We start from the raw sequence: 22052 nt of genomic DNA on the forward strand, positions 1-22052 counted from the left end.
AAAAAATATTGCTATTAATGTCCCTATAAAATGGGGCTAGCTATGGAAGTCATTAACTGCCACAAAGAATGGAACAGGACAGTACCCTGGTTATACAGGTGAGGCTCGGGTATATAATTGGGACACAATAGCATATAAAACCAGATTTTATTGGTAGGTGTTCTTGATCCAGGAGAGTTGGTACCAATGGTGAAGTCCCAGGAACTGGTGTAGGTGTTTGGTGTTGTCTGAAGAGTGCTTTGTCTTGGCCCAGGCAGCAGGAGTGACCTGTAAAATATGCTTGAAACTGGGTGGGGTTAAAATAGGCATAGCAAAAGGCTATTGCTTAAAAGGAATTGGGAACTTTAGATTTTTTTAAAGATACACCTGAAATCTATTAGTCCTAGACTATGAAGCCTGTGAAAGAGGTACACCTGTCTGTCTTTTGCAGGAGACTTAACAAATGAAGTAATGAGCTACCAGTACCTTAAGTCATCAAATGCCATTAGACAGACCTGGGAGGGATAAATGAGCAAAAATGAGACAACTTTTTTAGCTACACAGGCAATCCCAAATTTCCTCCCAGTCCTTGGAGAACCTCAGTCTTAGAAGCAGTGCTTGCCATTAGCTGCTGAGTACAAGAGGCCCAAGATTTTCCTGTGGGGGGGAAGATTCAGTCTACCTGTCTTGGCAGGATGAGAGGATCGATTCCCCCTAAAGCATCCAGGAAGCTGAAGAGGTGAAAGGCCGCATTTTTGATGTGTGGGTGGCTTTGCCAAACCCAAAGGCAAGCCAGGAGATGAAATGTCCTTTGCAACCATGTATCTTCTTGGAGAAGCTAAGGGCTGCTACAGGAGCTGGCGTGTCTCTGTTAGAGGTTCTTTTGTTAAATGCCATACCCTCAGATCTGTAAAGGCACTTGAGAATTAGGTTCCATTGCCTGTTATTTTAAACTGGGCATATAAGATAAATTTAGACATGTATTTTATCCATTTAGTTACAGATTACCACTGCTAGTAAATGTAAGAAGATTAAAAGGAATATTTTAATAAGTCAAAGAATACTAGAACATGTGGGTACTCTTACCCAAGATGGCAGAGAGGTCAAAATGGCAGTTACCCATATGCTTGTATTTTAGTCTGGAGTTATATTAAGACGAGCTACATGTGCACAGAATCATAAATCCACATACTATGAGAACATATCCACAAAGTTACACAGACATACTGTGGTCACTTTAACAGACAGACAAACAATTTTAGAAACCTGTGTCAGCTGACAAACTTAAAATCCTGGTGTAGTTAGGTGGCAGAATCCAAGAGAGTGGAGGGAAAAGGGTGTAAGACTTTTAAGACAATTCTGAAGCCATTTCTGACAATTCTGAACCCCTCAGCCTCTGTGCCATAGTGCTTCCCCTCCTCCCTTGGGAAACAAGGACCTAACAGCTACACATGCACGTACTCAGTTCCTGAACAATTACCCATATACATATCTTTTGATTCAGTCCCTGTAGTTGATGATCGCAGCGGTGCCTCCAATTGTAACACCCGATTCTGTGTTACCCCCTCGGTACAGTTCGCGTGCCACTGTACCTTACGCGAGTCGGACAAGGGCCTGGAGATTGAAAGAACACACAAAGAGACCTGGGTCATTCGAAAAGAGATCAGCCGAATGCCGTTTATTTAGCCTTGGGGAAAATCTTATATACCCCACTCCTGCCCAAGGAATTCCACCCAGGCAGGTGGGAAATTACCATATCTAACTGCTGCACAAGGACTTCCACCTAGGCAGGTGGGAAATTACCATATCTAACTGCTGCACAAGGACTTCCACCTAGGCAGGTGGGAAATTACCATACCAACAATAGAGTCAACAATGCCCTACAACAAATCACCAGGCGGGGCAGAGGGAGCACAGGAACAAACAGGATGCTTAGTCATCTGACCGGAAACCGTCCTCAAGGTGAGCCCCAGGAACAAGGGCAGACCCGGGCCCTACAAGTCCCCTGGGAAACAGGGTCAAAATGACCTCTTACCTCATCTGATCTGGCAACAGCTCTCCAGCCAATTATTGGTAATAGCCCTTTCGAATAAGCCAATCACAACCCCCCTTGCTTCTATGGCCTTCTCCTTTAAAAGTAGCCTGTACCAGCTATTCAGGGTCTCTCAGCTTCCTGAATGCTGAGGGACCCTGTCATAACAGAATTAATAAAATCCTCATGCTTTTGCATCAGCTATGGTGTGAGATGTGGTCTCTGGGGGTGACTCCTCCTCGGTGTTTGGACGCTAGAGTCCAACAGGGGAAATAGATTTGTTTTAAAATCCCAGAGTGGGACAAACAGCAAACAACTTATAGACGCAGGGTGGGAGGGGAGCATAAGAGCAGGTGGGAGCATGCTTCTAGAAACTGTGGGCTGCAGAGCCTTGTTTGCTTTAGATGTTAGATAGCCCCAATATAAAAGGATTTTTGTAAAAGGCTGCCCAAGGGCATTTGAGTAATCGGCTTGAATCACCAGGACCCATCAGAAGCCCATGCCTATTGGAACTCAGTTCTGTCACAATGCGTCCACTGGACAGAACTCAAGTCAAAACAGGGGTGCATGAGAAATGAGTAGCAGATGTCTCCAAACACCCAAGTCTCATCTCAGCGAGGCATGGACCATTGCGTGGGTCAGACTCCGGCACACATCCGAGACTTCAACGGAAAGACCAAAAAGTGAATGGGTCCCCTACCCTACTGGCCATGTACCCCAAAAGGGGAACTCGCCACCGAGTCGAAGCCGATCTTGCAGGGTGGAGAGCACATGAAGGGTGTTTTCCAGCACACAAGTGCTGAGCCTGTGGGAAAAAACAGATCTCCTCAGTGGGAAACCTCCATATATTAGGAATATTCTTTTTTTTTTTTTTTTTTTTTTTTTTTTTTTTTTTTTTTTTTTGGTTTTTCGAGACAGGGTTTCCCTGTAGTTGCTAGAGCCTGTCCTGGAACTAGCTCTTGTAGACCAGGCTGGCCTCGAACTCAGAGATCCGCCTGCCTCTGCCTCCCGAGTGCTGGGATTAAAGGCGTGCGCCACTACCGCCCGGCTTTTAGGAATATTCTTAAAATGAGGCTCTCTGCCGACACAAAAATTTCAGTCAGACCAGATTGGTGGGGCCACTCAAAACCCAAAAACCACGTGTTCTTTTTCTCAGCAGCAGCCTAAATAGTGGTCCTGACCCTCCCTGGGAAGGGTCAGCATTTGGCAGGCTTTTTTGGAGGTGGAGTCCAGACTAAGGCAACTCCCAGGTCAGGGACTGGGATGACACTTCCAATCACCCCAGGCTCCTTAGATATAGTGGTGTCAGAGGGTTGGAATCACTCTTTTGACCAAACAGTATACATCATTCTGCTGCATGTACTCCTCCATGCCAGAAGAGGGCACCAGATATCATTATAGATACTTATGAGCCACCATGTGGTTGTTGGGAATTGAACTCTTGCTCTTAACATCTGAGCCATCTCTTCAACCCTAGCTGTGAGGTTTGTTTGTTTGTTTGTTTGTTTGTTTGTTTGTTTGAGACAGAATGTCACTATGTAGTCTAGTCAGACCTAGAACTATGTAAACCAGGCTAGTTCTGAACTCACAGAAATCTGCCTACCTCTGCCTCCTGAGTGCTGGGATGAAAGGTGTTTGACACCATGTCAGATCTGGAAAATGTTTTTAAAGAAAAAAACAAAAACAGGCAAGTATATAAAATTTTTTGTGGTTTTTGTTTTGTTTCAAAAACATTGGGGCCTGTCCTGGAACTTGCTCTTGTAGACCAGGTTGGCCTTGAACTCCAATGATTCACCTTTCTCTGCACCTCCCTTTCCCTCCACCTAGTGCTGGGACTGGAGGCATACGCCACCAACACCTGGCTTGTTTTTGTTTTTTGAGACAGGATTTCCACCTAGTGCTGGGACTGGAGGCATACGCCACCAACACCTGGCTTGTTTTTGTTTTTTGAGACAGGATTTCTCTGTGTAGCCCTGACTGTCCTAGAACTAACTCTGTGGACCAGGCTGACCTCAAACTCACAGAGATCCACCTGCCTCTGCTTCCTGAGGGCTGGGATTACAGGCATCCGCCAGTTGAAATTTAATTTTCTAAAAAAAAAAATCATTTGTTTAGAATGTGTGAGCACAAGGTTCCATAGACATCAAAGAACTCATGGAAGTCAGGTCTCTCCTTCCACTGTGTGGGCCCCAGGATTTAATTTAGGTTGTCAGGTTTGGCAGTCGGCACCTTTCTGGCTAAGCCATCTTGCCAGCCCAACTTTAAGTATTTAGGTGTCAATTCCTGGGCCCTTGTGTTATGGCAAAGGCCTTCAGTAGCATGAGTAATAAAATTTGAGTCAGGAATGATGGCTCACACCTGTAATCCCAGCACTTGGGAGACTGATACAGAAAGATCGAGGTAAGTTTGAGACCGTCCTGGTATACATGATGAGTTTTAGATCACTGTACAACTTGAGCTGTACAGTGAGACTCTCTTCAAAATAAATAAATGAGGACTGGAAAGATTATCACTCAGTGATTAAGAGTACTTGCTGCTCTCCCAGAAGAGCTGGGTTCAATTCCCAGTACCCATATGGATGCTCAAAACTGTAAATCCATTTCCAAAGGATCTAAACATCCTCTTCTAGCCTCTTTGAGCATGAAGCACACGCATAGTACAAACAGACATACAGGCAAAACCTATACACATAAAAATAAATAAGTCAGACAGACATGATACATACAGCTTTAGTCCCAGCACTTGGAAGGCAGAGGCAGGTGAATCTCTATGGGTTTGAGGCTAGCCTGGTCCATAAAGAAGGTTCAGCCTGGACTAACATAGACCTTGTTGTACCAACCATTTTTTTTTTTTTTTTTTTTTTTGGTTTTTCGAGACAGGGTTTCTCTGTGGCTTTGGAACCTGTCCTGGAACTAGCTCTTGTAGACCAGGCTGGTCTCGAACTCACAGAGATCCGCCTGCCTCTGCCTCCCGAGTGCTGGGATTAAAGGCGTGCGCCACCACCGCCCGGCCATTTTTTTTTTTTTTTGAGCTATCAACCAGCTCTCAAATCATGACACACAGACTTTTTTTTGTTTATTTGTTTGTTTTGGTTTGGTTTTTCGAGGCAGGGTTTCTCTGTGTAACAGACCTAGCTGCCTGGAACTAGCTCTTGTTAGACCAGGCTGGCCTCCAACTCACAAAGATCCACCTGCTTCTGCCTCCCGAGTGCTGGGATTAAAGGCGTGCACCACCACCTGGTGACACATGGACTTATTAGTTATGAATGCTCGGCCCAGCTTAGGCTTGTTTCTGGCTAGTTCTGTTAATTTAAATTAACCTGCTTCTCATCTACCTTTTACCTCAGGGCTTTTTACTTTTCATTCTTTCTATGTAGCTTATTTTCCTGCTGTTTTATTTATGGTTGGCTGTCAGTTGTCTGGCTTCTAGCCCCAGACATTTCCCACATTCTCTCTCCTCTCCTCTCCTCTCCTCTCCTCTCCTCTCCTCTCCTCTCCTCTCCTCTCCTCTCCTCTCCTCTCCTCTCCCCTCCTCTCCTCTCCTCCCCTCCCCTCCCCTCCCCTCTCCTCTCCTCCCCTCCCCTCTCCTCCTCTTCCTTCCCCTCCCCTCCCCTCCCCTCCCCTCCCCTCCTCTCCTCTCTTCTCTTCTCTTCTCTTCTCTTTCTGTCCTCCTTCTCTTCCTTTTTAGAACCTAGATTTCTCCTCTTATGTATTCTCTCTTTTTGCCAGCTCTCCCTATCCTTTCTCTACCTAACTAGTGGCCATTCAGCTTTCTATTAGACCAATCAGGTGCCTTAGGCAGGCAAGGTGAAACAGCAACACATCCTTACATAATTAAACAATTGCAACATAAACAAAAGTAACACACCTTTACACGGTTAAAGTAATAGTCCAAAACATAAACAAATGTAACACATCTTTGCCTAGTTAAAGTAATAGTCTACAAGGACCTATTGTAGTTGAAATTTTCTTTGGTCTGCCAACCTGCTCCCAAATAAAGATATGGAGACTTATTATTATGAATGCTCAGCCTTATCTTATGCTTGTTCCACTAGCTCTAATAACTTAATTTAACCTGTTTCTATCCGTCTACGTTTTGCCTTAGAACTTTTTACCTTTCTTTCATTCTGTATGCCCTACTTTCTTGCTTCCTGTGTGTCATGGCCTCTGGGTCTCTTTTTCTTTCTCCCCCAATCCTAAATTCTTCCTCCTACTTACTCTCCTTGCCTAGAAGTCTTGCCTATACTTCCTCCCTCGTTATTGACTGTTCAGCTTTCTGTTAGACCAATCAGATGCCTTAGGAAGGCAAAGTAAAACAGCAACACATCTTTACACAGTTAAACAGATATTTCACAACAGCCTGTTTCACAAATAAATAAATAGCCAGCACCCACTTTGGGCAGTTCATTACCGCCTGTAACTTCAGCTCCATAAGATCTGATGCCCTCTACTGACCCCTGAGGGTAGCTACACACACGTCCAACATAAACACACACACACACACACACACACACACACACACACCTACACATAATTAAAAACAAATCTTTGTTGGTCAGTTTGTTTGGAGTTTTGTTTTTGTTTGTTTGTTTTCTGAGACAGGGTTTTTCTGTGTAGCTTTGGATCCTGTCCTGGAACATGCTCTGTAGACCAGGCTGGCCTCGAACTCACAGCTACAAAAAAATAAATCTTTAAAAAGTAAATAAAAATAAGCCAGGAAGTGGTGGCACATACCTTTAATACCAGCACTTGGGAGGCAGAAGCAGGCGGATCTCTGTGAGTTTGAGGCCAGCCTGGTCTACAGAGTGAGTTCCAGGACAGCCAAGGCTACACAGAGAAATCCTATCTTGAAAAACAAAACAAAAGGGCTGGAGAGATGGCTCAGAGGTTAAGAGCACTGGCTGCTCTTCCAGAGGTCCTGAGTTCAATTCCCAGCAACCACATGGTGGCTCATGACCATCTGTAATGAGATCTTGCACCCTCTTCTGGTGTGTAGGCATACATGCAGGCAGAACACTATGTTTCAGAGCACTGTATGTTTAATAAATAAATAAATCTTTATAAAATAAAAAAAGTAAATATGGCCCAGTTTTATCACTTCTATGTATCTGAACAAAGAACTCTAAGCCAACATATCCATGTTTCATGCCTGAAAGCTCAGGTGTCTGTCAGCAGAGGAACGGATAATGGAAATATGCTATAGGCTTGAAGAGCTGGCTCATCAGTGAGCAGCACTTGCTCTTCCAGAGGACCCAAGTTTGATTCATAACACCCACATGGTGACTCCGTAACTAGAGTCCCAGGAGAACGGACACAGCCTCTTTTGATCTCCAAGGCCACCATGCATGCCTGTAGTCCACATACATACATGCAGGAAAAAAATCATAACAAAAATAATTTTATTTAAAAATGTGTAAATGATGAGGGCTGGTGAGATGGCTCAGCAGTTAAAAACATGGACTGCCCTTCCAGAGGACCTGGGTTTCATTCTGAGCACTCACAGCAGCCTATGAATCCATTTCCAGGAGACTGGATCCCCTCTTCTGGCCCCTGTGAGCACTGGATATTTTTAGCTCTAAAGAACAAAGTTATGGGGAGCTGGCGAGATGGCTAGTGGTTAAGAGCACTGGCTGCTCTTCCAGAGGTCGTGAGTTCAATTCCCAGCAACCATATGGTGGCTCACAACCATCTGTAATGAGATCTGGCGTCCTCCTCTGGCATGTGGGCATACATGGAGGCAGAATGGTGTAAACACAATAAAAAGATAGATAGATAGATAGATAGATAGATAGATAGATAGATAGATAGATAGATAGATAAATAGATAGATCTTTAAAAAAAGAACAAAGTTATGTTGTTTTCAGGAAAATGCTTATAACTGGAGAGAACCACATTAAATGATTTAAGTCCATCTCAGAAGGACAAATAGGCGATGTTTTCTCTCTGTGGTCTTATACATAGATACAGTGTTGATGGCATGGAAGTAAAAGGGAAACTAAGGTAACTGGAAGGGCTGGGAATGGAAATGTGCTCAAAGCACTCTATTGACTTATAGGAAGATGTCTTCCTGAGCTGAGGCGGAGGCAGGCAGATCTCTGTGAATTCAAGGCCAACCAGGTTTGTTTTGTTTTGTTTTGTTTTGTTTCGAAACAAGGTTTCTCTGTAGCTTTGGTGTCTGTGTCCTGGAACTAGTTCTTGTAGACCAGGCTGGCCTCGAACTCAAGGCCAACCAGGGTTACATAGTGAGATCTCACCTCAAATAAAGGAAAGAAAGAAAAAGAAACCACCTTTATGAACCCAACACCGCACACTACAAATGTGTGCCAGTTAACGAAGTGGGCACGATGGCACACACCTCTACTCTCAGCACTTCAGAGGCAGAGCCTGCAGAGCTCTGTGAACTTGAGGCCAGCCTGGTCTACAAAGTAAGACTCTGACTCAAAACAAATATTATAGCCGGGTGGTGATGGCGGCCCATGCTTTTGAGCCCAACACTCGGGAGGCAGAGGCAGGTTGATCTCTGTGAGTTCTAGGTTAGCCTGGTCTACAGAATGAGTTTCAGGACAGCTAAGCCTTCTCAGAGAGACCCTGTCTAAAATAAAAATCAAAACAACAACAACAAAAGGTAAACAAACAGAGTATGTCATGATGCATTTGGCTGCAAAGATCAGACAATCCTGGCTCAAACCATCTGAAGAACCCTCCTCTTCCAGGTAAGAAAATCTGCTCTAGGAAGATGCTCCACATTCTACCCTCTGCTGTAATAAAAAAAAAAAGCGAGAGAGAAAGACACAGTGCAACAGAGCTCACGTGGAGGGGTTTTTTATTAGGGGAAAGGGAACTTTAAAAGGGCAGAGGGGAAGACTGGCCTCTGGGGAGAGGAGCAGCAGAAGAGATGAGAGAGGCAGAAAGGGGGGCAGGGAACAAAGACAAACAGAGGAGCAGAAAAAGAGAGAGAAAGGGAATGAAAGGAAGAAGAAGAAGAAGAAGAAGAAGAAGAAGAAGAAGAAGAAGAAGAAGAAGAAGAAGAAGAAGAAGAAGAAGGAGAGAGAGAGAGAGAGAGACAGAGAGACAGAGAGACAGAGAGACAGAGAGAGAGAGATGGGAGGTGGACAGGGCCCTTTTAAACGGGAACATAGTGAATGTGCACAGGAGATGCTCCTAGTGGCTGCAGCTGAGGACACAGATAGTCAGAACCCCAAGGGCAGGCCAGTACAGACACCTGAATACTAACACCCTCACCCTTGACAAGGTCTCTTTCTATAGTCCAGGCTGATTCAAAGTACCAATCCTCTTGTCTGGCCTTTGTAATGCTGGGATTATAGGTGTGTGCCACCAAATCTGGTTGAACCACAGGAATTGAATCAGTCCTGTTAGGATTTATTCCTGGAGCTAGAGAAAGGGCAATCTTGAGCAAAATTTTGGATCCTTGACTGTTAAATAGAAGCTCAAAGTGTTTGCCAAATAGAATGAATAAATTGGTAGGGTTGGGGGATGGAACGCCATTTCACTTCAAGAGAATCTTTCAAAAGTGTTAATGATTTTGCGTGCATGCACACACACACACACACACACACACACAAACTTTTTTTGAGACAGAGTTTCTCTGTGTAGTTGGTATTTTTACTCTTTGGGGGCCTGCCACCCAGCACCTAAATAAATACACAGAGAGTTATTCTTCCTTATGGATGCCCCGCCTTAGCTTGACTTGTTCCTAGTCAGCTTTTCTAACTTAACTTATCCAGTTTCTCTTTAACTAAGTTTGGTCTCCGGACTTTTTACCTTTCTTTCTTTATTCTATACATCTTTCTTTTCTTCTTACTTTGTCTCTGGAAGACTGGCCCCTGGTATCCTTGTCTCCTTCTCCTTTTCCTGCTCCTCCCCCTTACTTGAGCCTAAATTTCTCCTCTTTATTCTCCAGCCCCGCCTATACTTTCTGCTGCCTAGTTATTGGTCGTTAAACTCTTTATTAGACCAACCATGTGTTTTTTTATTTTATTGATATTTGTTGAGCTATACATTTTTCTCTGTTCCCCTCCCTGCCTCTTCCCTTCCCCCTTCAGCCCTCCCCTCAGGTCCCCATGCTTCCAATTTACTCAGGAGATCTTGTCTTTTTCTACTTCCTACTTCCCATGTAGATTATATCTATGTAAGTCTCTCTTAGTGTCCTCATTGTTGTCTAAGTTCTCTGGGATTGTGATTTGTAGGCTGGCTTTCTTTGCTTTATGTTTAAAAACCACCTATGGGTGAGTACATGTGATTATTGTCTTTCTGGGTCTGGGTTACCTCACTCAATGTTTTCTAGCTCCATCCATTTTCCTGCAAAATTCAAGATGTCATTTTTTTCTGTTGTGTAGTACTCCATTGTGTAAATATACCACATTTTCCTTATCTATTCTTCAGTCAAGGAGCATTTAGGTTATTTCTAGGTTCTGGCTATGACAAACAAAGCTGCTATGAACATAGTTGAGCACATGTCCTTGTGGCATGATTGAGCATGCTTTGGATATATACCCAAAAGTGGTATTGCTGGGTCTTGAGGAAGGTTGTTTCCTAATTTTCTAAGAAATAACCACACTGACATCCAAAGGGGTTGTACCAGCTTGCATTCCCACCAGCAATGCAGAAGTGTTCCCTTTTCCCCACAACCTCTCCAGTATAAGTTGTCATCAGTGGTTTTGATCTTGGTCATTCTTACAGGTGTAAGATGGAATCTCAGGGGGCTGGAGAGATGGCTCAGAGGTTAAGAGCATTGCCTGCTCTTCCAAAGGTCCTGAGTTCAATTCCCAGCAACCACATGGTGGCTCACAACCATCTGTAATAGGGTCTGGTGCCCTCCTCTGGCCTGCAGGCTTACACACAGACAGAATATTCAGAATATTGTATACATAATAAATAGATAGATTAGATAGATAGATAGATAGATAGATAGATAGATAGATAGATAGATAGATAGATAGATAAAAAGATGGAATCTCAGAGTTGTTTTGATTTGCATTTCTCTGATGACTAAGGATGCTGAGCATTTCCTTAAGTGTCTTTCAGCCATTTTAGATTCCTCTGTGGAGAGTTCTCTGTTTAGGTCTGTACTTTATTTTTTTATTTATTTATTAAGTATACAATATTCTGTCTGCATATATGCCTGCAGGCCAGAAGAGGGCACCAGATCTCATTACAGATGGTTGTGAGCCACCATGTGGTTGCTGGGAATTGAACTCAGGATCTTTGGAAGAGCAGGCAATGCTCTTAACCACTGAGCCATCTCTCCAGCCCTACTTTATTTTTTTTATTGGATTATGTGATCTTTTGGTGTCCAATTTCTTGAGTTCTTTGTATATTTTGGAGATCAGACCTCTGTCTGATGTGGGGTTAATGAAGATCTTTTCCCATTCTGTAGGCTGTCATTTTGTCTTGTTGACCGTGTCCTTTGCTTTACAGAAGCTTTTCAGTTTCAGGAGGTCCTATTTATTAATTGTTTCTCTCAGTGTCTGTGCTACTGGGGCTATATTTAGGAAATGCTTCCCTGTGCCAATGCGTTCAAGTGTATTTCCCACTTTCTCTTCTATAAGGTTCAGTGTGGCTGGCTTTATGTTGGGGTCTTTGATCCATTTGGATTTGAGTTTTGTGCATGGTGATAAATATGGGTCTATTTTCATTTTTCTACATGTTGATATCCAGTTATGCCAGCACCATTTGTTAAATATGCTTTCTTTTTTCCATTTGATATTTTTTGCTTCTTTATCAAAGATCAGGTGTTCGAAGATGTGTGGATTCATATCCGGGTCTTTGATTCGGTTCCATTGGTCCTCCTGTCTGTTCTTATGTCAATACCAGGCTGTTTCCAGTACTGTAGCTCTGTAGTAGAGTTTGAAGCCAGGGATTGTGATGTCTCCAAAAGTTCTTTTATTGCACATGATTGTTTTGGCTATCCTGTTTTGTTGTTGTTGTTTTGTTTTTTGTTTGTTTGGTTTTTTGCTTTTCCATATGAAGTTGAGTACTGTTCTTAGGAGGTCTTTGAAGAATTTTGCTGGGATTTTGATGGGAATTGCGCTGAATCTGTAGATTGCTTTTGGTACCAACCAGGTGTTTTGGGCAGGCAGAGTAATACAACTTTACTAAGTTAAACAAATGCAACATAAACGAATGCAATACATGTTTGCATCTTTAAATAATAACACAGCATAAACAAACATAACACACCTTAAATGTAATATTCCACATTCCTCCTTTTTGACTAAATAAAAATGAAAGGTTTTAACTTTAACATAGTAGAACTAGAACATATACAACAAAAGCAGTTATCAAGCAAGAATTACATTTAGAATATTCAGTCTTTATGTATTTAGCAAATGCAGAGAAAATACTTCATTATTTATCTTATCTTAGTGACTCTTTATGGCTAATGTACTTTGTATCATAACTAAGAAAAACTATAGCTCTATTTAGTCTTTAACTCCATAAAAGATCCCAGGAGGATGAAATATTATCTAACAACAACAGAGACATATAGCTACCTGGACAGTCACCCAAAGTTCCTCTGCAGTGTTGGGGCATCCATCTTTGGGCCTACAGGCCTAGAGTATCTGGCAGACTTTTCAGTGAAGCAGGAAATTTGAAGGACTTCCTGCCTTGTATTGGCAAAGTTTGTCAGTCACTTTCCTGTGTCCTGCTTGTCCAGTCTGTCTGTACAGCATACTGCCAGCCATCAAGGCAAGCGCAGTTTCTTGCCCAAATGGCTATTCTTACCACATTGAAAGCAAGCTCCATGTGGAGTTTCTTCAATGTCCATCATCCTTTTATGAAGTAAATTGGTGCTTCCAGGAGTAAATGTGTCTCATTTTTATGAAAAGTCTTTTGTTAACAAAACATTTTTAATGCTATATGCTATAGGTCTTTGAAGTGTTTGAAAATAACCTGTCTGTCTAAAATATACCTGTTTAATGTTGGAAACATACCCAGTGTGGCTACAAGTTTGATTATTATAGACTACTAATTTCATTTCTTTTTAAAAAAATTTTCTCTTTTTTTTACATTTTATTTATTTATGTATTTCTCTAGGTATGAGTGCTTTGTCCCCACGTATGCTTGGCTTGCATGCAAGAAGAGAACATTAGATCCTATTATAGATGGTTGTGAGCCACCATGTGGCTGCTGGGAATTGAATTCTGGAAGTGCAGTCAGTGCTCTTAACCTCTGAGCCATCTCTCCAGCCCCTTAACTTCATTTCTTAATTATACAGTGTATTTTTAAATGAGCTGCATAAGCACAATAACCCAAACATAACTTTAAATTTATATGAATATGCTAATGAAATATCTGAGATTAACAGTTATCTTTTTTATCCTATATTCCTATAGTCCCTTAAATGGTAGCAAACATCCATAGTCCACCAAATAACCAAAAACCACCCACCCCACCTCTTGGGAATGTGGATGTTATTTTCTTAGAGTGCTTCCTGTGGGTGAAGACATCTTTAGGGGTCCCTGAGAAAACTGAGATAATGACCAAGTCCTGGGAAGACTAGTGGTAACCTTTGTTGATATATATCACCTGTCAAGCGGTCTCCTTGATATAGGTATAGGTATACACACACACATGTATATATATATATATATATATGTATATATACATATATATATATATATATAGCTATAGGTATCATCTATACAGAAGGTCTCCCTGATCAACCCTGAACCATATTACTCCTGGAGGAATCCACAGGCTTTTTTGTTTCCTGAGGAAACAAAAGCATAACCTCTTCCCCAAAGCATTTTTGACTTCCATCTGGCAAATACATTTTTTTGGCTTCCACTTTAAAGTTAAGGCATTCTTCAGATATCCAGGCTGGCTTATTTCAGCAGTCCTTCTTTCGATCCCAGGTCTCTAGCAGCTGCTGTTTGCTCATTAGCACTCAAAGAGTTCAAAGACAACACAACACCGTACAGGATCCAGACTCCCTGTGTAGTTCCCATCTTTATGTGGCTTATTCTTTTTATATGATTTTACTCTCTCTTTAGGGAGACTTTATTATTTATAAACTATTTCTTTCTATGAATGTCTATGCTCTCTCTTTTCTTTCTTAAGCCTATGCACATTTTTGAACACAATGAAACCTATTTAGAGGTTTTTTGTTTGTTTGTTTTTCTGTCTGAACCTGCTTTACTTCATACCTCTATTTTTGACCACAGGAGCCTTTAAACTGCTAAGTGGCACAACTAGGATCTCCTCCTCAGCTTTGGCAGCTGGCTCCACTCACTTCTCAGGTCTTTTGCTTAGAGCTCATGGGCCCAGACAGAAGTAGGTGACCAAGAACTGCATTCAACCCCCTCTGCGCCCCCCAGCTCTGGGATGCCAGTGCCCTGTACTGTGGTAGGTGTTTTCACTTTCCTATTTCTACTTAGCATAAAACAGCTGTGTTCTCCTGCTGTATGGCAGAGTTTCTTAAAGGAGCTGTATCTTTTTTGTTTGTTTTGTTTTTTGTTTTTGTTTTTGTTTTTGTTTTGTTTCAGCATTCTCAGGCCCTATGCAGAAATCCAGGCCTCACATTGGAACATCGAAATGCAGTTGGATTTTTTTTCTCTTTGGGGGCCTACCATCCAGCTCCCAAATAAATACTTGGAGACTCATTCTTACTTATGAATGCCCATCTTAGCTTGTCTTGTTTCTAGCCAGCTTTGCTAACTTAAATTATCCTTTTTCCCTTTAATTATGTTTTGGCTCTGGGCTTTTACCGTTTTTATGTTATATATCTTTCTTTCTTACTCTGTGACTGGCTGTGTGGCTGTGTGGCTGTGTGGCTGTGTGGCTGACCCCTGGCATCCTCCTCTCTTTTGCCTTTTCTCACGCCTCCGCTCTTTCTTTCTCCCCTAGATTTCTCCTCCTATTTATTCTCTCTGCAAGGCAGCCCCACCTATCCTTTCTGATGCCTAGCTATTGGCTCTTCAGCTCTTTATTAGACCAATCAGATGTTTTAGGCAGGCAAAATAACACGGCTTTACAGAGTTAAATAAATGTAACATAAAAGAATGCAACAGGGGGCTGGAAAGATGGCTCAGTGGTTAAGAGCATTGCCTGCTCTTCCAAAGGTTCTGAGTTCAATTCCCAGCAACCATATGGTGGCTCACAACCATCTGTAATAAGGTCTGGTGCCCTTGTATACATAATAAATAATATTAAAAAAGAATGCAACACATCTTTGCATCACTAAACAAATATTCCACAGCATAAACAAATGTAATGTATCTCAAACTAATAGACCAGGCTTGCCTTGAACTTAGAAATTCTACTGCCTCTGCTTCCCAAGTGCCAGTATTAAAGGCATGCACCATCACCGACTAGCTCACACAAATCTTTAAAGAATACATTTGTTTGTTCATCTATTTATTTACACATGTATGTTTATATGTGTTTATTTCCATATGTGTGTATGTATTTGTGAACATCTTGGTGCGCGTGTGAAACTCAGAAGTTGTGGGAGTTGGTTCTCTCCATCCAACCATGTGGGCTCCAGTAATTCAACAGGTTATCAGGTTTGGTAGAATCACCTTTACTCAGTAGTCACTTTGCCAGATCCTTACCTTTCTATTGACTTTTTTGAGACAGAATTTCATGCATCCCAGGCGAGTCTCAAACCCCCTGTGTAACAGAGGGTGGCATTAAACTTTCAGTCTTCCTGTTCCTACCCATCAAGTACTGGGATTTTAGGCACTGGCCCATCACCAAGCTTCTCTAGTCTATAACAAAATCAATATAACAAAATCAATAAGTCTATAGTGCTATCTAGTATTAAAGCTGCAGAGGTGAGACTCAGACAATATGAGACACTGAGAAACCAGACTCTGTGGTTTGTGTGCTTTATCACTGGACCTATTTTTTTGAGGCAGGGTCTCATGTATCCTAAAGTGACTTTGAATTTACGAGGTTGGATCTTCTGATGGATCACCTTGCCTCCACCTCCTGAGTACTGGAGTTATAGGTGTGCCCCACCGTACTGGGTTATGCCCTGCTGGGAATCAAACCCAAGGCTTATTGTGTAGCTCTTCAGCTGAGTCATATTCCTAGCCTATCTGCTTGCTTTCTGAGACAGTTCTGAAACCCAGGCTAGCTCAAACTAGTCATGGTCCAGCCTGAGCCTCCTGTATGCCGGGATCTTAGGTGTGCATCACCATGCTTGTCTTTTGTCCTTTCTGTCTGACCACGGGAAGTGCAGTTTAGCCCACAGGCCGCTTAGATGCTATCTTGCTGCAAGATGGAGGAGCCCTCAGCAGGATATGGAGGACTGAATCCACACTTCCATCAAAAGATTAACCTACTCATCTGATCAGAGCCCTCAAGACCTCTGGAGACACCGTCAGAGACAGAACCCATGCTCCACTATACTGTATAATAAACTCCATCCGTATTCTTGCGTTTCTCTTCTGTTTTTTTTTGTTTGTTTGTTTTTGTTTTTTTTGTTTTTTTGGTTTTTCGAGACAGGGATTCTCTGCAGCTTTAGAGCCTGTCCTGGAGCTAGCTCTTGTAGACCAGGCTGGTCTCGAACTCACAGAGATCCTCCTGCCTCTGCCTCCCGAGTGCTGGGATTAAAGGCGTGCGCCACCACTGCCCAGCTTGCATTTCTCTTCTGAAAATTTTTTAAAGATTTATGTGTATGGCCGGGCGATGGTGGCACATAACTTTAATCCCAGCACTTGGGAGGCAGAGGCAGGTGGATCTTTGTAAGTTCGAGGTCAGCCTGGTCTACAAAGCTAGTTCCAGGATTGGATCCTTAGCTACTGAGAAACCTGTCTTGAAAAAAAAATATGTGTAGGAGTGTCTTGCCTACATGTATGTAAGTGCACCGTGTGCGTGCCTGGAGTCCGCAGAGGTCAGAAGACGGTGCCAGATCCCTTGGAACTGGAGTTACAGATGTTTGTGAACTGCTGGGAACTAAACATAGGTCCTCTGCAAAGGCAGCCAGTGCACTTAACTGAGTCATCGCTCCAGCCCCTCTTCTGGATACTTCAGATAAAAAGATCACAAAAACTGAGGGGAGTCTTGTGCAAGATCCTAGTAACACTTTAACTTACTGTTCTTTATTTTTGCCTTTTTAGTCTGTGCTCAGGCCTTAGAACGTGATTCCCAGCTTGAGTGTGTTAAGTGCTGGGGTCATAAGTGTATCTAGAGCCGTTTGATTTTTTTTTTTTTTTTTTTTTGGAGGAAGTGTGATATAGATTCCTTGTTTGTGCATAGACTTTCAATCATTATCTCTCTAGGGATGGAATTAGGGAATCTACAGCATTTGGAAAAATTCTGTCAATCGAGCTTTTATAGGGCAAATTTCAGAAAGGAGGTCAAGAGTTGAGTAGCTTCTATTAACACCTCGGGAGAGATGAGGAAGCTGTGAGAAAACACGGACATCAAAGTTCAAAGTCATTGCTGCCCTTACACTTTTAGCCAACAGGCATTTACCGGGTATCAGCTATGTGCTCCGCCCTGGAGATCAAAGACTCAGGTTGTCAGTTCTCAAAGCTGGTCTTCAACCTCGGTGTTACATCAACAAAATAAGACGGGTGGCGCTATCACCCAGAAAATTTATCCGGGCGTGGGGGTGCACACCCTTAATCCCAGGATTGAGACAGACGGATCTCTCTAGAGTCAGGCCAGCCTGATCGACATGACGAGTTCCAGGCCAGCCAAAGATATGTAGTGAGTGAGACCCTGTCTCAGAAGAAAGAAGAGGAGAGAGAGAGAGAGAGAGAGAGAGAGAGAGAGAGAGAGAGAGAGAGAGAGAGAGAGAGAGAGAGAGAGAGAGAGAGAGAGAGAGAGAGAGAGAGAGAGAGAACAGGATTCCTGCAAGAGACATGGGGACTGGAACTCTCTGGACCTCATCCATCCCTACCTCCAGTTATTTTTACTTCTCACAGGCTGGGAGATCTTCCCTGTGAATCGAACCCAGCCCTAAGCAAACGCCTGCCGCCCAGAAACTACAACGCCCATAAGCCTTCGAGGGCGCTGGTGCATTGTGGGATGCTGCGCACTTTCCTCCTAAAAACGGCCCCTCAGGCTGAATTGTAGAAATTGTGTCCTTCCCCGCGAGACAAAATCCTCCTCTTCCGCCTCATACCCGGATATCAGTGGCCATGGCCATAAAGACTGGCGGCTAGAGGCTCCCAAACTCGCTCTCCCGACCCTCATTTCCGCCGGAAGTGATCTGTAGTAGCAAGTGCCCGTCCTTCCCTACACGCGCGGGTTCCCGGTGCCTAATTTTCGGTCCCGGTCGCCGTGTAGTCCCACAATGGCGGCCGCCACCCTATTACGAGCGACGCCCCGCTTCAGCGGTGAGGGGGCGGGTTGGGCGCAGGCAGCCTGGAGACATGGGGCATCGAGGTAGTTGGGTTCGGATCCACTCCTTTGACTACCCCAAGCTCCTTTCCCCGCAGGTCTCTGTGCCAGCCCGACCCCATTGTTGCAAGGTCGGCTGCGGCCGCTGAAGGCCCGGGCATCGCCCTTTTTGTGTCGCGGTCTTGCCGTGGAGGCCAAGAAGACCTACGTGCGCGACAAACCCCATGTGAATGTGGGTACGATCGGCCATGTGGACCACGGCAAGACCACCCTGACCGCAGCCATCACGAAAAGTGAGTTTGGGTTGGGTTTGGTTGGGGGCATCCGGCAATGCCCTGTCAGCTGGAAGGACCAGAGCCGGGGAGTACAGTGTCTGTAGTCTGTTGTTTAGCCTGGCGCCAAAATCCTTCAGATTGGACGATGCAGGAGACAGGTTGGCCTGTGCAAGAAGAGCTCTGTGAGGCTCAATCTGAAACAGTCTGAATGGCATTCTGTGTGGAGTGGTTGAAAGTGTCAGTGGAGAAGTTAAGCGTCTGTGACAAGGACAGACCCCTTGGACAATTCTTTTTGTCGTACCCTTCCTCCCCCTGCCAAGTTAGCGTCTAGAAGAATTGGAGATTAGAGAGCTTTATCCATCCAGATTGTTCATGTATGAAGGATTCAGGTGTGTGCCCGGAACCTCGTCTGCAGCGCTGAACCTGAGTTGAGAGGTGTGTTCTCTTCCTCCGGTAGTTCTAGCCGAGGGAGGTGGAGCTAAGTTCAAGAAGTACGAGGAGATAGACAATGCCCCTGAGGAGCGAGCTCGGGGTATCACCATCAATGCAGCGCATGTGGAGTATAGCACTGCTGCCCGCCACTATGCCCACACAGACTGCCCTGGTCATGCAGATTATGTTAAGGTGAGGGTTGCTGGGGACAATCAGAACCTGCTTCACAGGTCAGTGGAGGTTTGAGGGGAGGAGGTTATAAGATAGTGGCTGTGTTTGGATACAAGAAAAGGATTTGTGGCTGTGGGTGGTGAGGACATGGCAGAGAGATGGGGATCTTCACAGCTGCCTAGTTAGATGATGCGTAGTTGAAGAGGTCCTTGAACTAAGCTGACTTTCTTCCTCCACCCAGAATATGATCACAGGCACTGCCCCTCTGGATGGCTGCATCCTGGTGGTGGCAGCTAATGATGGCCCCATGCCCCAGACCCGAGAGCACTTACTACTAGCTAAACAGGTACGGGGGTCTGGAAGGAGCGGAATGGAAGTTAAGTGAGAAGTGGGGTAACCGAGGATACCATCTCTGCCTCGTTCTCACTTGCAGATTGGAGTGGAGCATGTTGTGGTATATGTGAATAAGGCGGATGCGGTCCAGGACTCGGAGATGGTGGAGCTAGTTGAGCTGGAGATCCGGGAGCTTCTCACTGAGTTTGGCTATAAAGGAGAGGAGGCCCCAGTCATCATAGGTTCTGCGCTCTGTGCCCTGGAGGTAAAAGCAGGGGCTGCTGCTGTTAGAAGTTGGGGTAGAGCTTCCTTCCCTCTGTGCCCGGAGACTAGCATTCTGGGGGAGGAGCAGAAATTTCAGGGTTCTATCGTCTCTCTCCAACAGCAACGTGATCCTGAGCTGGGAGTGAAATCAGTGCAGAAGCTGCTGGATGCGGTGGACACTTACATCCCAGTGCCCACCCGGGACCTGGAGAAGCCCTTTCTGCTTCCTGTAGAGTCAGTTTATTCTATTCCTGGTGAGGCCTGTGCTCACTTAGACCCCTCCCTATTGGGACCATGTAACCTGAGATCTCTGGTGACCTGTCCTGTTCCTTTGCAGGCCGGGGTACGGTGGTAACAGGTACACTAGAACGTGGCATTTTAAAGAAGGGAGATGAGTGTGAGCTGCTGGGACACAACAAGAACATTCGTACTGTGGTGACAGGTATAAGAAGGAAGTCTTCAGACGCTGGGGCAGTCTCTGAATGACCTTTCCCATGTAGGTCTTGTACCTGCCTTCTGCCTCAGATCACTTTCCCACCTGTCTTTCTAGGCATTGAGATGTTCCACAAGAGCCTGGAGAGGGCTGAGGCAGGGGATAACCTGGGTGCTCTGGTCCGAGGCCTAAAGCGGGAGGATTTGAGGCGTGGCTTGGTCATGGTCAAGCCAGGCTCCATCCAACCCCACCAGAAGGTGGAGGCCCAGGTGAGGGCTCCAGGTGATAGTTTGGTAGGGTTGGGCCAAGTCCCTTGACTAAAAGCAGGACTTCCAGCCAGGGCATTCTACCCTTGCTCCTCTCCTCTAGGTTTACGTCCTCAGCAAGGAGGAGGGTGGCCGCCACAAACCATTCGTATCTCATTTCATGCCTGTCATGTTCTCCCTGACTTGGGACATGGCCTGTCGTGTCATCTTGCCTCCAGGGAAGGTATGATGGGGCTAGTGGATGTAAAAGTAAAACCTGGAAGTGGTGGTGCACGCCTTTAATCCCAGCACTTGAAGATAAAACAAAGATTAAACAAATAGCTGGGTGGTGGTTGTGTATGTCTTGTCTCAAAAACAACCCAAAAGCAGAGTTCTACCTAAAGATACAGAGATACAGCATGATACACAGGTTAGCCCTTTCTTTCGGGCTTCAAAGTTGAAAATTTAGGTACACCAGAGAAATATGCCATAGGAAAGGTTGTTTGGTTTTGGTTCTTCCTGTTGTATTTTGTGAAACATGGGGGGCTCTACCAAGTTCCTGATCATGGTCCTTCACATGTGCCCAGATACTCCTTCACCTGTTAATTGTCCCTTAACTATCAGCAGTTATACAATGAAGGTACTCTGCTGACTGCCCTTTCCTTCTCCTTCTATTAGGAACTTGCCATGCCTGGAGAGGACTTGAAGCTCCACCTAATCTTGCGGCAGCCCATGATCTTAGAGAAAGGCCAGCGTTTCACTTTGAGGGATGGCAACAAGACCATTGGCACTGGCATTGTCACTGACATACCAGCCATGACCGAAGAGGACAAGAACATCAAGTGGAGCTGAGTCTGGACTTGTTCTCGGATTGTTGAGCTTAGAGCTGCTTTGGCCAGCATTCCCTCCTGTGGACACACTGCATCCAAGCAGAGTACTGCTATGAACATTTCTCCTGTTCACAAGGAGTGGCCTGCCATGAGAGGTAGGCAAATAAACTGTTCTGTGAATATCAACTTGTGTCTTGTATCTTCTGTGTAAGTAGATGTGGAGGAGCACTAGATTTGGAGTACCCCAGGGCCGTGTGGGTGTATCTAGGCCAGATAAGCTCAGACTCTATAAACTGTCATCAGTGTTGTAAAAACTTGAGAAAAAGAAGCTAGTTCAGTGAGCTTTGTGTAACTTTCAGCAAAATACAGCTGTGTTATTGCCCTAGATTGGGAAAGTCTGATTATCACTTAGTGTGGTATTGGCTCAATTTCTGGCACCCTATGTATTATGCAAAATGTTAAGGCTTTGGAACAACTATTACGTTCTAAACAAGAGGGAAACTGGAAAAAAAAAAAAAGACCATAGCTAGGCATGATAGCACATGCCTATAACTGAGGCCAGCACAGCCTACCTGAGGCCCTGTCTCAGAAGCCCAGAAACAAGATAAATTAGGGAGGGTGTGTGCTTAGCTGTCAGTACCATCCACAGCAGTTCCCAATGAGACTTCTCTGTGTTAAAGGACACTCAGGAGCTAGCAGCACTCTCCAATTCTTTGCATTGCTTTCCAGCTTCCCCTGT

General features: G+C 44.4%; 1 protein-coding gene across 1 annotated transcript; it reads left to right on the plus strand.

Annotated features, from left to right (window-relative positions):
* Positions 1 to 18167: 18167 nt before the first annotated feature.
* Positions 18168 to 21499, plus strand: Tufm (Tu translation elongation factor, mitochondrial). Its single transcript, XM_038338593.1, has 10 exons — positions 18168 to 18326; positions 18429 to 18623; positions 19063 to 19229; positions 19450 to 19554; positions 19642 to 19806; positions 19927 to 20059; positions 20143 to 20247; positions 20356 to 20507; positions 20608 to 20727; positions 21162 to 21499. The coding sequence occupies exons 1-10, from the start codon at positions 18284 to 18286 to the stop codon at positions 21333 to 21335; spliced, it is 1359 nt and encodes a 452-aa protein (XP_038194521.1). The 5' UTR covers positions 18168 to 18283; the 3' UTR covers positions 21336 to 21499.
* The last annotated feature ends 553 nt before the right edge of the window (positions 21500 to 22052 follow it).

This window comes from Arvicola amphibius, chromosome 1, assembly GCF_903992535.2.
Source record: "Arvicola amphibius chromosome 1, mArvAmp1.2, whole genome shotgun sequence".
NCBI lineage: Eukaryota > Metazoa > Chordata > Mammalia > Rodentia > Cricetidae > Arvicola > Arvicola amphibius.